The 18,280-nt window shown below is 33.3% G+C and overlaps 2 protein-coding genes across 5 annotated transcripts in view; one reads left to right on the top strand and one right to left on the bottom strand.

Moving 5' to 3' along the window:
* fdl (fused lobes) overlaps positions 1-18,280 on the bottom strand; it is a 35,868-nt gene that overhangs the window by 13,992 nt on the left and 3,596 nt on the right. For both annotated transcript variants that reach the window (XM_012370294.2, XM_012370297.2), the window contains exon 2: positions 8,793-8,849. The gene's annotated coding sequence lies outside the window, so the exon portion shown is untranslated. The remainder of the gene's footprint in view (positions 1-8,792; positions 8,850-18,280) is intronic.
* Positions 140-13,885, top strand: s-cup (stanley-cup). 3 transcript variants are annotated; one of them, XM_012370304.2, is made up of 4 exons: positions 140-449; positions 9,381-10,021; positions 10,688-10,832; positions 12,174-13,885. In XM_012370304.2, exons 2-4 carry the CDS (start codon positions 9,846-9,848, stop codon positions 12,486-12,488), a joined length of 636 nt encoding a protein of 211 aa, XP_012225727.1. In that variant the 5' UTR covers positions 140-449; positions 9,381-9,845; the 3' UTR covers positions 12,489-13,885. The 3 variants fall into 3 exon arrangements, with proteins under 3 accessions (XP_012225727.1, XP_012225726.1, XP_012225723.1); XM_012370303.2 differs by having other exon boundaries at positions 10,676-10,832; positions 12,177-13,885; XM_012370300.2 differs by having other exon boundaries at positions 10,676-10,832.

Raw genomic sequence — 18,280 nt, 5'->3', positions numbered from 1 at the left:
AGAGAGAGAGGGTGGTCGAGAGAAAGAGCGCGCGACGCAACGCGCACGACGGAGTCGACGAGGATGGTGGGAGCGACGACGACGACGGCGTTGCTCGTGCCTCCAGCACACGTGAACTATACCTAAATGCCGTGCGAGTCGCGTGGCGTAGCCAAGCAACGCGCGTGCCATGCCCGCCGCCGCTGCCGTTGCCGCCGCCGATAGTCTCCGGCGAAACGGTACTAAGGACGGACCGGGGGAGACTTTGCCCGACGCGGTGCGGAACCGTCGTCGACGTCGTCTCCTCGCGTCGACGCCGAGCACCACGCCGCGGTGATCAACTAGACGGACGGTGGAGCCAAAGGATTGTCATCGATCGCCAGGAAAAAAACGGTATCGTAGATGTTCAACGAGCGGCCAACCGATCGACTGACCAGGTCAACCAGGCTCTGTTGTGCACTGAGAAAAAGGTCGGTTTCGTTTAGCAAATTGACACTTGTCACGAGGCAAACAAATATCAAGTAAGGTTGAAGGATGTCATTGCAGCACATTTTTAGGAACAAATTCGCTTTCTTCAAAAACTTCTTCAAAACTTGTGAAAAATATTAATTTTAAGCTTGAAAAAAATTGAATTTTAATTATATAAAATAAATGACAAACAATTTTACAATGCACCAGTTAACAAAATGTCTTATTGGTTTTACTTGGGAATAATTAAATGAAATTAATCAAATTAAGAAACATAAAATATATATAATAGTAATAATGATACAAAGAAAATGGTGATGTATTTTGTTCACTTTAGTTTTTAAATTAATTTTTATTAATTTAACTTTATTCGAAATTTATTTTATTGTATTTGGCATCAAGCCAATTACAATGCTTTTATACAAAAAATTATTTTTTGTCAACATATATTTAAAAAATAAGCACATGTCAAAAACAGAAAAGCATATAAAATATTAAATAGTATGTTTGATAATAAGAGCAATTTGTATACAAAATCTAATTCTAAAGCGAATCTTGAATTGGATGATTAAATAACAAAAGAAAAGAAGAGAATTGAGATAATTTGAAATGAATATACTTTATCAACTTGAATATCCTTTTTATTGTCAATTTGGATATCCTTCTTAATGCTTGTAAAGATCATATTCTGCATAGACATATATTGCTATTAATATTCTATAAGACAACATATCGTCCTGTTTATGCCAAAACTACGGATGTGCCAATTTTCCGATTTTTTACTAGTATTATTTTCTTACTCAATTTTGAACACAGATTCTATGCCAGAGACGCGAATGCGATAACAATAGTAAATCCGTGCTTGAATAAACTGAAGGAATTACAAGAATAAAACAAGAACCTGATTTTTCGGAGCAAATTAAATTGCCAAATAGCAATAACTCTAAACTACAAAATTGCATATTTGTGGTTTTTTGGCATAAGGGTATCGATATCTACCCTCCTACACCACTACACGTCCAATTTAATTGCATTTTAATCGAACGTAAACATTTCCTCGATCGCAGAACCCCCCCACTTTAATCTGCATGCAAGCTGAAAAGATCGTCGATAACAATGGCCAAGGTCGATAGTAATAACAACTGATACCCGGAGGTCTTATCACAAATTCCTACCAAACCTCGTATTCCACGAGCGACTATTTAATTCTGTCGTCGAGATTAATCGCGAAGTATCTTCAAAGCAAATCGTACTATCCTCCTCACAATACCGGCGTCTAACGATAAGTATGCCATGAGTAATCGTGAGAAACACTCATATCCACCTACTATCGTGAACGTGACATCATATGGCAATGATCATCCTCCACATTTGTATTACAACACCGTGCATCTCTAAGATTAAATTTATTCTTCATGTCTGAAACGCATCACGACGGCATTCTTATGCGCGCGTGTCGCAGCGTTGAATTGTAAAATGACATGCTGCTGCACGTTTCTACGGAGAATCGTCGGGTGTCCCAAGGATCCTCACATAGTATTGAACATCGTAGTCACGACAATGTATCAATTTTCACGGTATAAAAATTGTTCAGTCGTGTTACAAGGGTGGCGACGCTTCGATAGCAAGCAAGTAACAGCAAATACGAAAGCACAACGCGATATTTCATAATGCGATAACACGTAACCGGTAACTTTCATTGTTCGTTGTTAAATGCAAAAACACAAGAAGTAGTAATCCGTGGCAGATCATCAATTCATACAGTAGATATAAGTATACACGTATTCGACAGATTTTCAAACCTGTTCTTCTTAAAACTTTACCGACTAAAAGCCTATTAATCAATTTTTTGCCATACTTAAAAAAAATACTAAAAATATGAAAGTTATTCAAAGAAAATAAGTATATTTAATTTACGATGCAAATATTATTTAAAAAATAATGAATTAATATTATTGATATACAGAGTGACCTATTATAATCTTTTCACGCACTTATCTTCCGAACTATTCGTTATTCGAGAAAATATTTCAAGCAAAATTTATTCTGTTTCGAGGGAACATCTTATGATGGACACGTTTTTTTCTAGGCAGAGGTGTCCCTGAGATTTCAAGATGAAATTTTGAAATCGTATTTTCAAATAGAAAGGGTATGTTTTGACTTAGGGGATTCAAATTCTACGCAAAAAAATAAGACTTTTTTACTCTTGTCAATTTTTTCAAATTCCCCCGAATTTTTTAGTTATAGAGAGTCTTCAAATTTGCTTCACAAAATGCAATGTAGCTCCGGCACTAAGTAAGATCATTAAATTCTAAAAAAAGATTCGAAAAATGCATGTCAAGGACTTTTTAACGGTAGGTCACATCGTCCAAAATGGGAGAGAAGTGTTTACATTTGTAAAGTCCTGACGAAAGCAGGTGCCAGATTTTCCTTGGTGAAAGACATTCATACTATGACCTGATAATCAAAAGGGTCTGTCGTAACCAACCGAAAAAATTTATTCCAAAACTTTGACGTAGTGTTTAGCAAGAAACCACCTTATATTCATATATACCACGTTTTCCACCGCAATCTATATATATCAAGAGAGGTCAGTAAATATCGCTTCAGTTTGTTGCTATCGTTATCACAAGTTCTCTAATAATAGATGTTAATAACTCTATCGCGAACAAGATATAAAATTATTATCATTGAAAATAACTGTTTAATTATAGATAAATAAAAATTCGAAGAAAACGTAATTAATCCGAGATCCAGATTAATTGAAAATGTAAATCCAGAGAGGTAAAACAGATGCGAAATCAATAGAAAACCGGACAATAAAAGGATCAAATAAGATAAAACAAACGTAAATTTGAGTTTTTTTTTTTTTTTTTTTTTTTTTGTTAACGCCAGCAGGATCAACATTTATCCCCAGTCGTCAATTGTTATTTTTATAGTCACTGTTTTGAACCTTTTTTCTCCTGCTCATCGAGTTTTACAATGAAAATTCTCCAAGCATTATCCCGTGATAGAGTCGGCTTCGCCCGAGTCGCGAATCGACGAGCGTCGGGCTGGGGTGCGTTCGATACGAAATGGGAAAAAGGTCGACGTGGTTTTGCGTAGCCAAGAGCGTACCCACCCACTCGCCACGCCGATGAAGGCACCCACAATTCTATATATAGAGCGTATAAGCCATATATGGTATACATGTATGTCACATGTATGCCTCCGACGCATTCTCTAGTCGATACACGCGCAATCACACAGAACGATGTTAGATATATTTAAACTTACGATTTTTATTTATACAATAATCACTGAAACTCATGAGCAAATCAATAAGCAAGTTTTGCTCCGTAAGTAACAATTACAACGCATTATAACGCGTTGCTACAATTCACCGCGCTAACAATAATTTGTTACGCACCGTTAAGTTTTGGAATTTAAAGTTTGAATTTTTCTCACTCTTAACTAATAAACTGATTTTATTCAGGAAAATATCGAGTATGAAAAAACATTTTCATAACTTTGAATATAAAAGTCTATTTTATTTAATTAATGTGTCATTTTTTGATGAAATATTAATTGTCCAATAAAACACAATTTGATAATGCGTTATAATGACCGTGCTGACAATGATAATAATAAAAAGTTGATAAATCGATCTTATAATCAATGAAGCATGGAGTATCGAGTAGAGAAACGCGTCCGATATATAATACATACGCCTACGATGTAACGTGATAACAAAGACTTGTGTAAGTTAACTTGGAGAATTCTCAAGTGCTACTAAATTAAATTAATTCGAAGTAATTTAATTTATTTCTCACAATTGCCTTAATTAAAGATGCTAATTAAAAGCAGCGGACCAATTATAAGTTGCCTTAGAAATAACATAAAGGAGTTTATATTCGCGCACGGAAATAGAAAGAGACTTGATACTTACAAATTTTTCAAAAACGAAATAATATCGTTAAACTAAAATTGATCGAGAAAAGCGCGACTTTGCCAAATTTCGGTGAACATGTTGAAATTATTTGCTCGATTTCGCCGATTAAATACACCGCGACATGTTAAGGAGTGAAATTTATGCACAAGTATGCGAGTTAACTAGGCGCGCATAATCTTCGTTACAGTGATGGAGGAACTAATTGGAATACGGCAATATGATAACTCCAATTAGCGAGTTGCAGACGGTACATGCTTTCCTGCAGCTACATATATGCAGTTTCCGTTTATTTATCTTGATCCTAGCGTCTTAAAAACTGTGAAGTCGTTGGAAGTAGATTTGGCTTGTCTCTAAACTTTTTGACCAAAAGCTCTCCAGATAATCGAAATCCTTGATATGAATAGATATATGGGAAAAGTACTTCACACTTTCAAGATGTTCCATTTTCAACGAAATCTAATTACCATAAAATCGAGCAAACTAATAGAGTTTTTCAACTTAAAAAGACAATACGGGACTTTAAAACTTCTCGCGAAAAATCAATAATTGTGCGACGATAGTTTTACATAACATTTTTTACACCGAGTTTTCTTTTTCGTGAAAAACTATAAGTTTAAAAAAAATTTATTATTAAATTACATGTCAAGAAATACGATTCTATAAGCAATGCAATTAATTAATGACATTGATTAATTAGCTTTCGCAATGCAAATTATCTACATAATATATCTAAAAAATAATGTGATTAATTTTTTAGGCAAACGCCATCTACTTACACAATTAATGACACATTTTGAAATTTCACGTTTAATTTAATAAGTCAGAAAAGTAAACGTAAAGCTTCGAAATGCCATTAATTATCAGTAGATAACGCTTACGTAAGAAATTAAAAAAAAATCCCGTTATTTTTCAACACATTGTATAGATAAACAATTGAACAAAATGTACAAATTATATTAAGTAAAAATAAGTAAAAATTAAACTAATATTTGAAACGCAATATTAGATATCTGTTATACAAAAGATATTAATAAATTTTAATTAGCAAATGCGGCTGTGCTCCTAGATTATCCTTTTAACCGTGATATGACGACGCTAAGCGTTAATGTTGCATGTGTAATATCTGACGTGTTCTAAATGTTTGAGCCGACATCGATCCCGCTATTATAACATTTTGTAAAAGTATGCGATAGGCTGTTGACAACGCTGTCACGTTGCGACATCGCCATGCAATAAAACGTGAATAAACCGAGTAAACCGGTGTCGGTACGTCAGAGATCGTGTAATACGAGGATTCAGTTAAATTTGAAACGACTTTTGCCATCGCGCGACTTGGCCGATTGCTACGTCGCAAAGAAGTGTTGCATGAATTTACGTTGTCGCAGGTGCGCGAAAATATTCCGGTGAATAATTCGAGAGTTACGCCGGCCTTCGGAAAAAAGTTGCGACAGTAAAGACAGGGTTTATACGGCTACGACTTTAATCCGATTTAATGCTAAATGTCGCCGGGTCATTATCAAGGAAAAAACCGGTCCATAAGATACGACGGGCTTCATTTAGAACGGTAACTTCATGATGGTAGTTCGATGTCGTTGACGCTGCGAAGAGAAATAAAACGTGCATAAAGAAAATCGCGTACAATTGATTGCTCTTTGTTTTGCGGCGAAATTTAAATAACGATGTGTTTTGCAAATTCTTGCAACTTTGCGCTAAAGTGGATAACCAGCTATGGCACCTTTTTTTTGTGACGTTCTGATATTTTATCTTCAAGCCTTATTAGTATATTTATATCTTGTTATATTTCGTGATTAAAGTTCTGGATATCGTTGAGAGTCCATCCTTTTGCACGCGCAATACGAGCGTACGGACGAGAGCGGCGCAATTTGAAGTAGATCAGGAGCACGGATGCGTTACGAATGCTATACTTAAAGTCATGTACAGACTATAAAACATTTGCCATAACTGCGTCCTTCCCGCTTATCTTCTGCCTCGATTTCGTTACAAAAGCTTGTTACAACTCAGAGTTCGGTTCGAGGCCAGAAATAGTTATCCAAAGGAAGGCCGAATCGGACAGAACGCTGAGCCGAACAGTGATTTGTGCGAAACGCTGTTACGGCAAATGGTCTATAGTCTGTATGGCTTAAGCTAGGAATAGACCATAGAATATTTGCCGTAACTGAACAGCGTTTCGAATAGAACACTGTTCGGTTCAGTGTTCTGTCCGATTCGACCTCCCTTTCTAACAAATAGATTTTGTTACGAAACCCGTACACTATCGAACATGTTACAGTAATCTGTTCGAAACGCTATTCAGTTACGGCGAATGTTCTATAGTCTGTACCTAGCTTGAAGGGAATGATGGAGTGACAGCCGAACTTCAACGCGAAAGTGCCGTCATTTAAACTAAAAATGATATTGACATTACCGACGTATTATCCGTGTATATGTAGTATTTGTTTGTGTTTATAATTCACTACATTGACGTGTAATCAGTATGTATGTGTCGTCAAATAATCTGTAAATGACGCCCGCACTTATTTCCTCGATCGAAATTTTATCGCAAGGGTGCATATAATGTACGAAACAAGTATATACAAGGTGTCAAATAAATATGAACTAAACACGAAAAATATTTAAAAAATATACGTATAATACTGTACATTTAACTGGAGAAAAATGTCATATGCTTTCTTTATTTTTATCTTTATATAATAAATACAAAATTAATTAATACATACATATGCACGCATATTGAATACAAAGTTATCTTTATTTTTTATTTTATACAATAATGACTGAAATAATGAGTATTTATTACTTCAGTCATTGTATAAGATACAATTTTTCTCCAGTTAGCTGTATAGTTTACACACACACACACACACGCGCGCGCGCGCGCGCACAATCTCTAGTAGCCCTAACGCTTTTTATTTACCGTACGATTATTGTTAAATTGCGATTAATATAAAAATATGTATATAACAATACAATAATTGTATGAACGATAATGCAAATCACTTCCACAAAATATTTTTCAAAAAGTAATTAATAATGACTGAGCAAAGGATAATGAAAACATTAAAAATTAAAAATTTTCATTATCTATTAAATTATACTGTTATCGTGAATAAAAAAGTAGATGATAATTATCGCGTTTCAGAACAATCCATAATGAGAAGTTTCGATGACCTTGCACGATCGCCAAGCACAAAAATTTCTTGAAAAGATTTTATCAGCCCGATGCATGACATGCATAAATGACAATACTGTAGCACGATATAACTATGCCATGAGAATATTGCGCTCCAATGATACCCAGTTCAAATATAGTCAATGTAAGTCAAGGTTGTGGATTCGCAAACGAGCTCGATTAGAAGCATTCGGATACGTACGACGTTGATACTTTTATGAACTAAAAAGTATAAAATATTGGATTTATATTACGAAACGAATAGCTTCCAAAACTACGGGACATCCTGGATATAAACAACTTAAATGTCATAGATAAAAATATCGACAGCTACTGATGGCAATTCGACATAACGATTGTGCTCTGTAAGCACAATTGATGACCAGCAATCAGTCAGAAATATAACGTACACTTATAACCATAAAAACGTCATTTTGCGAACGCTACATTAGGCTACATGGCGGGAGAGCTAAATAACGTTAATATTGCGTGACGTTCTGACCTCCCGAGATAATCAAGTAGATGCATAGGTGGCTGATTAAGTTAAATGCGCGACTGGATGATGGTCGGTGACTATACAGATCCGAATAAGGCAGAGAAGATAGGTTGTCGTAACAGTTGATTAGGTTGATAGCTGGGATGTTTAGCTATTATTACAAGTAATTGCAGCTATTGAATACTCTTTAATAAGATATCAATTAAATTCACTTGAACCAAAAACAGCATGATCAAGCGGAAGTCCCCCTCCCCCTCCTTTCTCTCAATAATTAAACGAATAAAAAAAGATCAGCAGACGTATATTAAAAAATAAATATGATATTTGACAATTGTGTCCCCTGATCGTAATTATTTTATAACAGGAATAAAAATTAATTGACTACTACGATATAAATAACTCGAGTAATATACGCCATCGAATGATTTTTTTGCAAACAACAAACTGCACATAACAGAACAGGATTAAGTTATCAGAAAAAATATACAGCACCCATTGTGTTGTTAAAATAATTTCATGATAATTTTATGCTGAATTTATGTTATTAAAATTTTAATATTTTTTTTTATTTATAAAAATAAGAAATATTCTGATGTTATAAATTGAGAGAAATAAATCCGAGTGGCAAAATCTTTGGCCACATTTTACGAAGCAATAAATCTTGTGCAAATTTTAAATGCGTTTGAAATATAAATCTCATGTCATATAATTTCATATTGTAGACTCACCTGTAATTCAAGCGACCTCGCAAATTTCCTCATCTAACGTCCTTCATTTGTGTAAATCTGAAACAGACGACATATATTCCCATTATAAAATCTCAAATGATAAGATTTCGAAGAGTAATCTTGTTTCTCGTATAAATGTACATTTTCATGCTACTTAAAGCACGCTATGTTTAGTATCGATTTATGTTAAACCCAAGAATCATTTAAAATTCAGCGAATTAACAAAATAGCGAATTTACTAAATATTATCAAAAAAGTTTAGAAAACATGTTTACGCGATTGAACTTTTATTAACACATTAATAATGTAAAAAACACGATTTTTAATTACAAAGTTTAAACAATAGGTATAACACTAAATTCAAGTTTTTTTCAGCAAGTTCAATAAATTAAAAAATTTGTGAACAGAATGGAGCCACAATAAAAGTGTAAAAAAATACGTGCCAAGTTAAAAGAATAAAATTAAAAAATATAATATAAAAATAATATAATAAAATTGTACAGAATATTATATAGAAGTAACAAAATTATACAGAATATTAAAGAGCAAAAATTTGTTATACATTTCATAAAAATTGTCATGTTCCAGATCTGAGACCCGATTTGGCCGCAAGAACCTTCCGAGCGATCTGGCTGATCGTAATGCAAAATCGATCGTGCTCAGGAAGGAAGAGAAAGAGGTATGCTGGATGGCTTTCCTGAGAAAAGGTGTCCGCAAACAATAAATTCCTTCTCGAAATGATCGACGGCCATCTCGGAGAAGCACGGATCGTCTCGATTTTCGATGTACTGCGTAATCCCGTGAACGATAACGATTGGCATCGGCACGCATGAATATCATTGATCTCGAACCACGCGATCTCTCCACGCGAGCCTAACCAAGCAATAAAAAAGAAAGAATTATAATTTCCCGGAAGGGAAATATAATTAACTTGTGCTATGCGAATTAGCGACGTTATGACACACAAGTTTCGATACTATTTGCAAAGATAGAAGTAAGACACGATTGTAGGATCGTCATACTAACGAACGGGACAACGATAAGGACACAATAATGCACAAGATAGTGGTGATGGCCGCAGTGCAAAAAGCCCACAGCTATCATAACAACAGCAACGCTCCAGGGGATGCAGGTAGCGCCCAGTCGGAGTACAACGGCTCGTCGTCGACCAGCAAGAATGACCGACTTGACACGGATGTGCACGGCAATGTTAACATTCTCCTTGGCGGGTGAGTAATCGGGCCGGCCGGGCATCACATATGTTAATAATACAGCACGAAAATACAAACAAAAGACCTAACGACGGGCACACGTCTGACGAGACGCAAATTTCTCGAAGAATCTTCATTTTTCACACACAATCCTGATCCCTTAATCCTTTAATAGACTACAGTTCGAATGTTAAATAATACATTCCATGTATTAAGACACGAAAAAGTTTTATGAATATGTTAATTAAATGTTAATTAAATGAATGTCGTAATAGCGAATCGGCAACGATGCATGCGTCAAAGATAAAATACATATCTGTTTCTGAAATGATTTGCCGCGATAAAATTCTTCGCACAAATGTTCAAAATAATAAATTCCACATATTGAATTCAAAACATGTGATTAAAATATTATGTAAAGATTTTACTTACGCAATGTTTTTTGCGCAATTGCCATAAAAAAAAGTATCCGTCGAAGTGTTGCGGGTGTTAAAAAATTAATCATATTCCACCATAAAAATTGTTATAACCTCCCGAGAAAAATTGTATGTTCACTTTTTCATTGTAGTCACTTGCTTTTTATAGCAGCCACGTTCTTTCCCCTCGGACACACGGGCACCTTTTTGCACAAAAAGCACTGTCTAAACATCGTCTATATTGATTCGCTTTTAGCGCCATGATCAGTGGTGTGATCATGATGGTGGTACTCATATGCTACTGCTGTCACAAGAACGTCCGGAAGCATCGACCGCAGGAATACTCGCACTATTGGAGAACCGAGCCAGACGTTCACAGTCTGGAAGTCTTCACTATGGACGCGCATGCCATGGTAAGCAAATGTTCCTTATCAAAAGACTGCTTTCCTTATATAATTACATCTAAATATCCATTGAATATTATTCATTTTCAACATTTAATTTTGTGACAAGAATAAAAAAAAAGAGTTTTACTAACTCGCAGTAAGTACTATATTTTTTTTTTTTTTTTTTGTTAAGCTTTTCGTATAAATCCGTTCGAATAAACTCATTAAAATTGATAAGGATGTATGACATAATAATTAAAATTTCGTGGAATAGAGAAAATATTAGGAATAAGAACAAATATTAAATATTAGGAAGAATTATTTGAAATGATTTTACTCCAAACAAGGGAACAGAAAGGATTAATTATTTCTAATTCTTATTCCCTAATGCATTTTATTTCATTATACATTAATCCATTTCATTTTCTTGTTTCGAAATAAAATATAATTTCAATTTCCTAATACTTAATTATTCCTATTCCTGATATTTTCATTATCGTGCGTTTGGCTTTATGGCACGGAGCGCGCACATGCGAAGTTTTCGGTGTCTGTGCTGGGTATTTGTGTTGCCGCGTAATCTATTGTCTCGATTTCACAACTCTCGTTAACATCATGTTTGAGTGTTTCAAAGATACCTGATGAGAATTATCAACATCGACCGTAACTGAGTCTTATCTTTATGCTATTGATATGCTTCTAATATACTTTTGATGACTTAACTTATGCAAAAAGCATTTTATTGTTTTCGGCATCAAATATCTCCATAATAAGTTCTCGTTTTCCAAATTTTCCATTATGGAATTTATGGAAGCATCCCATTAGAAGGGATTCTAACAATACTTTTTATTGGCTTTCAAACCTCTTTATGGGTAATGTTACAGGAAAATTAAATAAAAATTCACATATCTTGCGGAAATCGCGCTCTCCTCGCGTTACACATAAAACTACGACGCAAGAACATCGGTTGATATCGTACGCCGCAATGCGACATTATGCATATTTCATACTTTTAACCAGATCATCAACGTCACGCGTGATAAAACCCAAAAATAAAATATAAAAAACAATTGAGCAACAAAATATTACAATATACGATAGCAAAGCGCAAAAGCCAATTGAAATTTGATTCATTAAAAAATAGAAAAACGCAAAAACAATGATTTCATTGAACGATAGTCCTACATCTACCATCATGATTGATTGTCGATAATATATGAGAAGTGTATAAAAATGTGTTCGCTCTTACCACGCTCTTAATACATTATTCATCCTGGATGAAATCATGCTTGTTTTCCATTTCTCATATTATATTCTTGTCTTTCATTTTCATACGGTTTCTTTAACGATACCGTTTCTTTTCTTTTCTAGCAGTGCCTTGAGAGATCGGCAGGAACTCAGACTCATCAAGAAGAGGGAGTGCCCGTGTCTCTTCCGCCGTGTCCCGTGACCTCTGGCCCGCCGCCGGCTTACGAGAGCCTCATCTTCGACCCTCGAGCACTGCTCTCGCCGACCGACAAGAAGGACGAATCTGGCGATTCCGATATTATCTCGCCCTCGGTAGGCAACCTGCCCAGTGAATCAGAAGCCAACAGAATCAACAAACGGGAAGAGGTTCCAAGTAACGATCAGGGTTTGCCTTCGTACGAAGCCGCTTTAAAATTAGAAGCTGACGGTTACGTCTAAAAGCCGAGCGAGAATCGGAAGTCCGCTGCGATCGCGGATCTTCTGTTGAAAATTTCGAGGATGCAAAACAAAAACTACAAAGCTACGGATATCAGGGTGAAATTTTGTAAAATGGAAAAGTCAACTTAATGATCGTCTATCGACAATTATCGTTCGCAGCTGAAATCAATCCCGAAAGCATCTTTGAAAGCCGTCCTTTCGAACGACGTGAAAAGCTGAGATTGATTCTTAATTGTGAAAGTGAAAAAGAAAAATACATAAGTGGTTGAACTTATTTTCCACTTGGACTTACAAACTAGAAATAGATGTGAAATAAGTTTCGACATAATTATTGAAGAATTTCAAGAAACTATTTTTTTCTATAGGCTTAATTTAAAATGTATAAGACTATATAGGTGATTTTATAATCAAAAATAGAAGACATAAAAGAATAAATGACAAAATTTAACGTGAAAGTTCGATTATGAATAAAAAATAAGAAAAAATTGTATATTAATAATATTCTGAGATACTACTTTTTCTTATTTTATAAGAGAATTTTGAATAATTTTTAGATTCTCGAATAAAAAGCTACAAAAGACCCCTGCTCAGCTTGTCCCTCCACCTTAAAGAAATAAACAAAAAATAGTTTTAAGAAAAAACTATTTATATTTGCAGAATGTGAAAATGTGCAGAAGCTGAGAAATAATTTGAAGAAAAAACTATTTATGAGCTTTCAAATTAAACCTTTTAAGCTCATCGCACAGAACAGAAGTTTTTTGCAGGAAAGCGTCAATATTGACTCAATCGTTTAAAAATACGTTTAAAAATAAAAATGTCAAATCGATTTTACAACCGCAAAATTAAGAACTATTTATGAGCTCTAAAAACATTGTAATTTCTTGAATAACATTCAAGAGAAAAGTATTAGAAAGAAAATGCATACGCAAATTCCGATTATTGAACTGCAAATTCTTTGTCAAAAAATCATATCGCCCCCACACACAAGAAAAAAACTATAATTAAAGTAAGACAAAGCAACTACTTCACAATTAAACATTCTTTATACCGATTTATGAGCTTGTAAAATATGCGCATTGTGATTGTTGAGCATGTCTAATCAAACGCGTTCTTTTTTTCGAAAAAAACGAGTCTTTATTTTTTGTACACAACCCTGATCCCTTAATCTTTCATGGACTGTGATTCAAATGTTAAATAATTCATTCCATGTATTAATATGCAAAAAAAAACGATTTGTAGAAAGACAATGATTAAAAATGCGATTTTAGTTTTGTTTAGAAAACGTAGAAAAAAATTAATTTGTGTAATTTAAATTTTTTTGAGAGAACTTCAAATCCATGTAGGAACCTGTATAGGAACTTATTAAATTATTAAATAAATTTATAAGTAAACCACCATGACGCTTACAGAATTTTATTGTAATGTAAAGTTAAAAAAATGTATAATAAAAATTGTTTAAAAACAATATCTAAATAATCAAACCTTGGTCAATATTTGCTATACTGGACTTGTTGTATGGCAATTGTCTAATTAATATATAAAAATATTCTATTTAAATAAAACTAGTTATCGGCAAGTATATAAATAATTTTTAATTCAATAAACAACGCTGTGTTAAAAAAAATGTAAGTTCGTAATATTTCAAATAATTATTATTGATTACATGCACTTGTTTCTAGGCTTTACAAGACTATGTTGAAGATGTTTACGAAATGTATGTGTTTATGCAGCAGGTAAGTGATTGGTTACATAAATAGAAAAGATCGTTTCTCTTCAGGTTTATCATCAAGTTTCAAAAAATATTTAAGGCTTGGTAAAGTCTCATCAGTCTTAAAATTCGCAGCACTATCATCTTTTCGTACTAATACTTAAAAATTAACGCCGTGGCCATCGCCGTTTACCCCAAATTATCATACGATATTGAGCAGTATTATTGGAGCAGTATTGATTATCAGTATTGATCCAACATTCGCCTGATTGTATATTTCTGTATGGTCGGTAACTTTATCACGTAACCTGCGAGAAATAAAGTCAAACTGAAAATAATTCCGCGGTCTGATTACAAATTCAGCAACGAAATACGAGATTCTCATAACGAGTTCGCACGGAAATTCCTAATTGCTAACGATACAGCATGTACGTTACGTGTGCGGTTCACCTAGATGTGTTGTAATTAGATTAGATTTGCACAGAATAATCCGCGTTTACATTTCCATTTACAACAATACGTGGAACTGTGTCACTTGTTCCGTTATCAATTTAGTCAGTCACACGACGATACACATATTTCCGCAGATAACTTGGATATTTGTTATACACGATTCTCTTTCAGAACGTATAATGCTGTTATGAGATATAATAGAAACTGAAGAAGGAAAGATAGACGTGTAATATAATGTGATAATGTTATGATAACAATTAAAAATGTATTTTGAAAAAGAAAAACATTAAATTTACGTAAAAGTAATAATTGATAGTAACACAAATTAAAAACTAAAAAATTAAATTAATTTAAATTAAATTAAAAGTCTCTCTAAGCAGTGCAAAAGCAAAAGCTCGTCGAAGTTTGGAGGAAACTTGGAACAAAAATTTAAAGTTCTTTCAACTCTCTTGCAAGTTTAAGTATTGACAAAATAATTTAACATTTCTTCAAGCTTAACTATCGCTCGTATTGAAAATTACATAAAAGCAAAGATAAATAAAATAAAAGAAATGCCACGCGTAATTCTTTCCAAATAAATTTTTTTTAATTCTTCTTTATTCACTCATCAACTATGCTGTCGTGCTTTCCTGCATGACTCCTCAGTGAGTTTCAATCGACCGTTAAATATGGTACTGTTTGATGCTTGTGTATGTGTACACATGCATTATTCAATAATCATTCAGCGATCGATCGGGCGAAAATAAAATAATGCGTTTCGTTCTCTGTCCGTGTCCAAATAATCCATATGTATTATATATTGAAACTTTGAAGTGTTTAGAAAAATAATAGAATCGCGGTGAACGTAAAATAATTATCGACACATAGAATAATAAGGATAGAATCGAAAGTACCAATAACGCGATTTATTTCATTGTCCTCAATTAAAGCGACCTTTACTTTTATACGTCTGGATCAAAGGTGACGACCGTGATGTTCGCTGACGAACAGTCATTTGCTTTTAGCTACGCACGAAAATAGCCGACAAAATTACGAAATGATTAAAATGCGTAATTGCGTAAATGTGTAAATGTAAATTAAAAAATTTTATTTATTAACCCTTTACAGTCCTTTCTCGAACACCAAATGAATTTCGATAATTATAATTTAATTCTAAGATTTCAAAGATTAACGTAGGGACTTCGTTATAATTTAAAGTATAATGACAGTACTATTATAAACAGAAGGGGATTAATGACTGAAACGTTTGTTAAAATCAATGAATAAAGAAAGTTTAGCAAGATCTAGCGGCCTCAGAACTCATTTTTTCGATTTTGATTTTATAATCTATTAGAACCTGTCAAAATCACTATATTCTTTATTATTCTTCTTATTATTTCTTTATCTACGCATATTTTTTAATATCTTCCGTCGAACAAACTAAACAATGAGATTATAAAAACCGTAACAATATACGTTGTTAAATATAAATGATGTATGTCACATTGAAGCTAATGTAACCCAATTTATTTTTTTATAAAACAGTATCCATATTAGTCGAACTTTTTCGATGACCGTGGATACTGCTACTGTAAATAATACGTACGTGAGTATATATTACCATGTACACGTTTTTATGCGTACAAGTTCAATCGTTCGCGAGCATTACGTCTATTACAAATTCAAATTCAAGAGATAATTACAAGTCTCTTATTATGAAACAACGTTACGTATTCTCGAAGATACTGTTGATGTTATGCATGTCTAAACAATCGCAGATTAACCCGCTTGAGAACACGTTAAGCACATTTATAAACAGGCCGGAGGATCATTTGAAAGTCTTCCATTACGTTTGATGCAGTTCACCTAATGGGATATTTAAATTAAAAACGGCTTCTTTTAGCTTCAACGCACGTTTCGCGCTCATTCGCATCAACACGTGTGCTTTATATATCATACAAAACTATGCATGTCACAAAAATAAAAAAAAAAACAAAAAAAAATTGATAGAAGAAAGGTTATGAAAACCAAAAGACGGATGTTAGGTTGCAAAAAACTTAGAAAAAAATAAAAATGATATTCGACTATATTACATCAAACATATTCTCATACATGTTAAATTATTTTTACGTTTACTTATTATCTCAGTTAAAATTAATATTTACAAAATATTATATGTAGAGACAGATAAAATACCAGTGTAGGAAATTATGAAATACAACTAATAATTATTGTTGGTAAACTAAAATTATGGAAGACTTCCGTTTAGTGATAAAAATGTGAACAATTTTGTCGAAAAAACAATATTATTAATAACCCAAATTATGAATATTACAGACAAACTTTTTACATGCAATTAAAAATATTCTATATTGCAATAAATAGCTTTTCTCCGTTTACTGTTCGAATTTCAACGCGTTTCAATCAAATTAACTGCTGCAATTATATATTTAATTATAAATCCATTTATTAAAAAATTGTTAAAAACAAAACTAGTATTTCTCAATAATCAAACTATTGCGTAAAATAATAAATAAATATTTCACGACACACAAGTAGTTTTCCAACGTATTTGCATAACTTAATTAATTTTTTACTTAATTTAACTTAATTAAATATATTTTCAATGATTTAATTAATTCTTTTAACACATTTTCAATAACTCGTGCAATTCTGTATCTTTCGCAATCGATACGAAAATTATCTTATCAGCGTCACTGACATCTTGCAAACGTAACGTGATCAGTACATAATACTGTCTATAAATACAATCATTAAGTTAACAATAATTAAGTTATGCAATTAATGACGTGTCAGCGGTGATGTTACTGCGAAGAAGATCCGTTAGAACACCGATTGATTGATAATGACTACGATTTCATTAAAATCTTATTTAAAAATCTTATTTAAAATTAAATCTTAGTTAAAATCTTATTTAAAAAGAATTAAAGTTAAAAGCGGAGAGACAATAAATTTGATCCGAGTTTGTCGTTGATATTAACACAAAAAAGCACAATTTAATTCCCGCCGATAAACTCGGTAATTAAAGCATAACAAGAGACAGCGATTGCAAAACAGTGTAGAGTAAACGGATAATAAAGTGTAGAAAGACAGTATGTCACATCATAATGATGTTGATAGCCGGATAATACATCATCGAACTATTGTAACCATGCAAGCGACAGATTTATGACATTAGATATGTAAATATATGTGTACTCGTAAAAGACAGTCAGCACCGCGCGGGTAAATCACTTCGATAAATTGTCAGCCAGATGTGCTATCTATTATCGATATTGCAAAAGAGTGGAAAAGAAGAGGGATGGAGGGGGAGATAGAGAGAGATAGATAGATAGATAGATAGATAGATAGATAGATAGATAGATAGAGAGAGAGAGAGAGAGAGAGAGAGAGAGAAAGAGAGAAAATAAGAAAAAGAATTAATATAAATATATTAATTCTTTTATGTAGTATAGTTATGAAGTATAGTTAAATAAGTTGTATCCTGCGAAAATTAACAATATATGCTCGCGCTATAAACTTCGCGCCGAGTACATATTTATTTCGTTTTTACTTTGTGATGATTCAGCTGTTGAGTCAGTCGATACTACTGTCGATGCAGTTATTTCATAGCAAAATTTCAAAATAAAAG

The sequence above is a fragment of the Linepithema humile genome, chromosome 4 (assembly GCF_040581485.1).
Source record: "Linepithema humile isolate Giens D197 chromosome 4, Lhum_UNIL_v1.0, whole genome shotgun sequence".
Taxonomy (NCBI): domain Eukaryota; kingdom Metazoa; phylum Arthropoda; class Insecta; order Hymenoptera; family Formicidae; genus Linepithema; species Linepithema humile.
This window is presented reverse-complemented; position numbering and strand designations above follow the sequence as displayed.

What these genes read in the sequence shown, in the direction of transcription:
- s-cup (XM_012370300.2), top strand. Translation starts at nt 9,846, where the DNA reads ATGCACAAGATAGTGGTGATGGCCGCAGTGCAAAAAGCCCACAGCTAT. An exon ending in GTTAACATTCTCCTTGGCGG is followed by an intron (nt 10,022 to 10,675) that starts GTGAGTAATCGG and finishes ATTCGCTTTTAG; the next exon opens with CGCCATGATCAGTGGTGTGA. An exon ending in CTATGGACGCGCATGCCATG is followed by an intron (nt 10,833 to 12,173) that starts GTAAGCAAATGT and finishes TTTCTTTTCTAG; the next exon opens with CAGTGCCTTGAGAGATCGGC.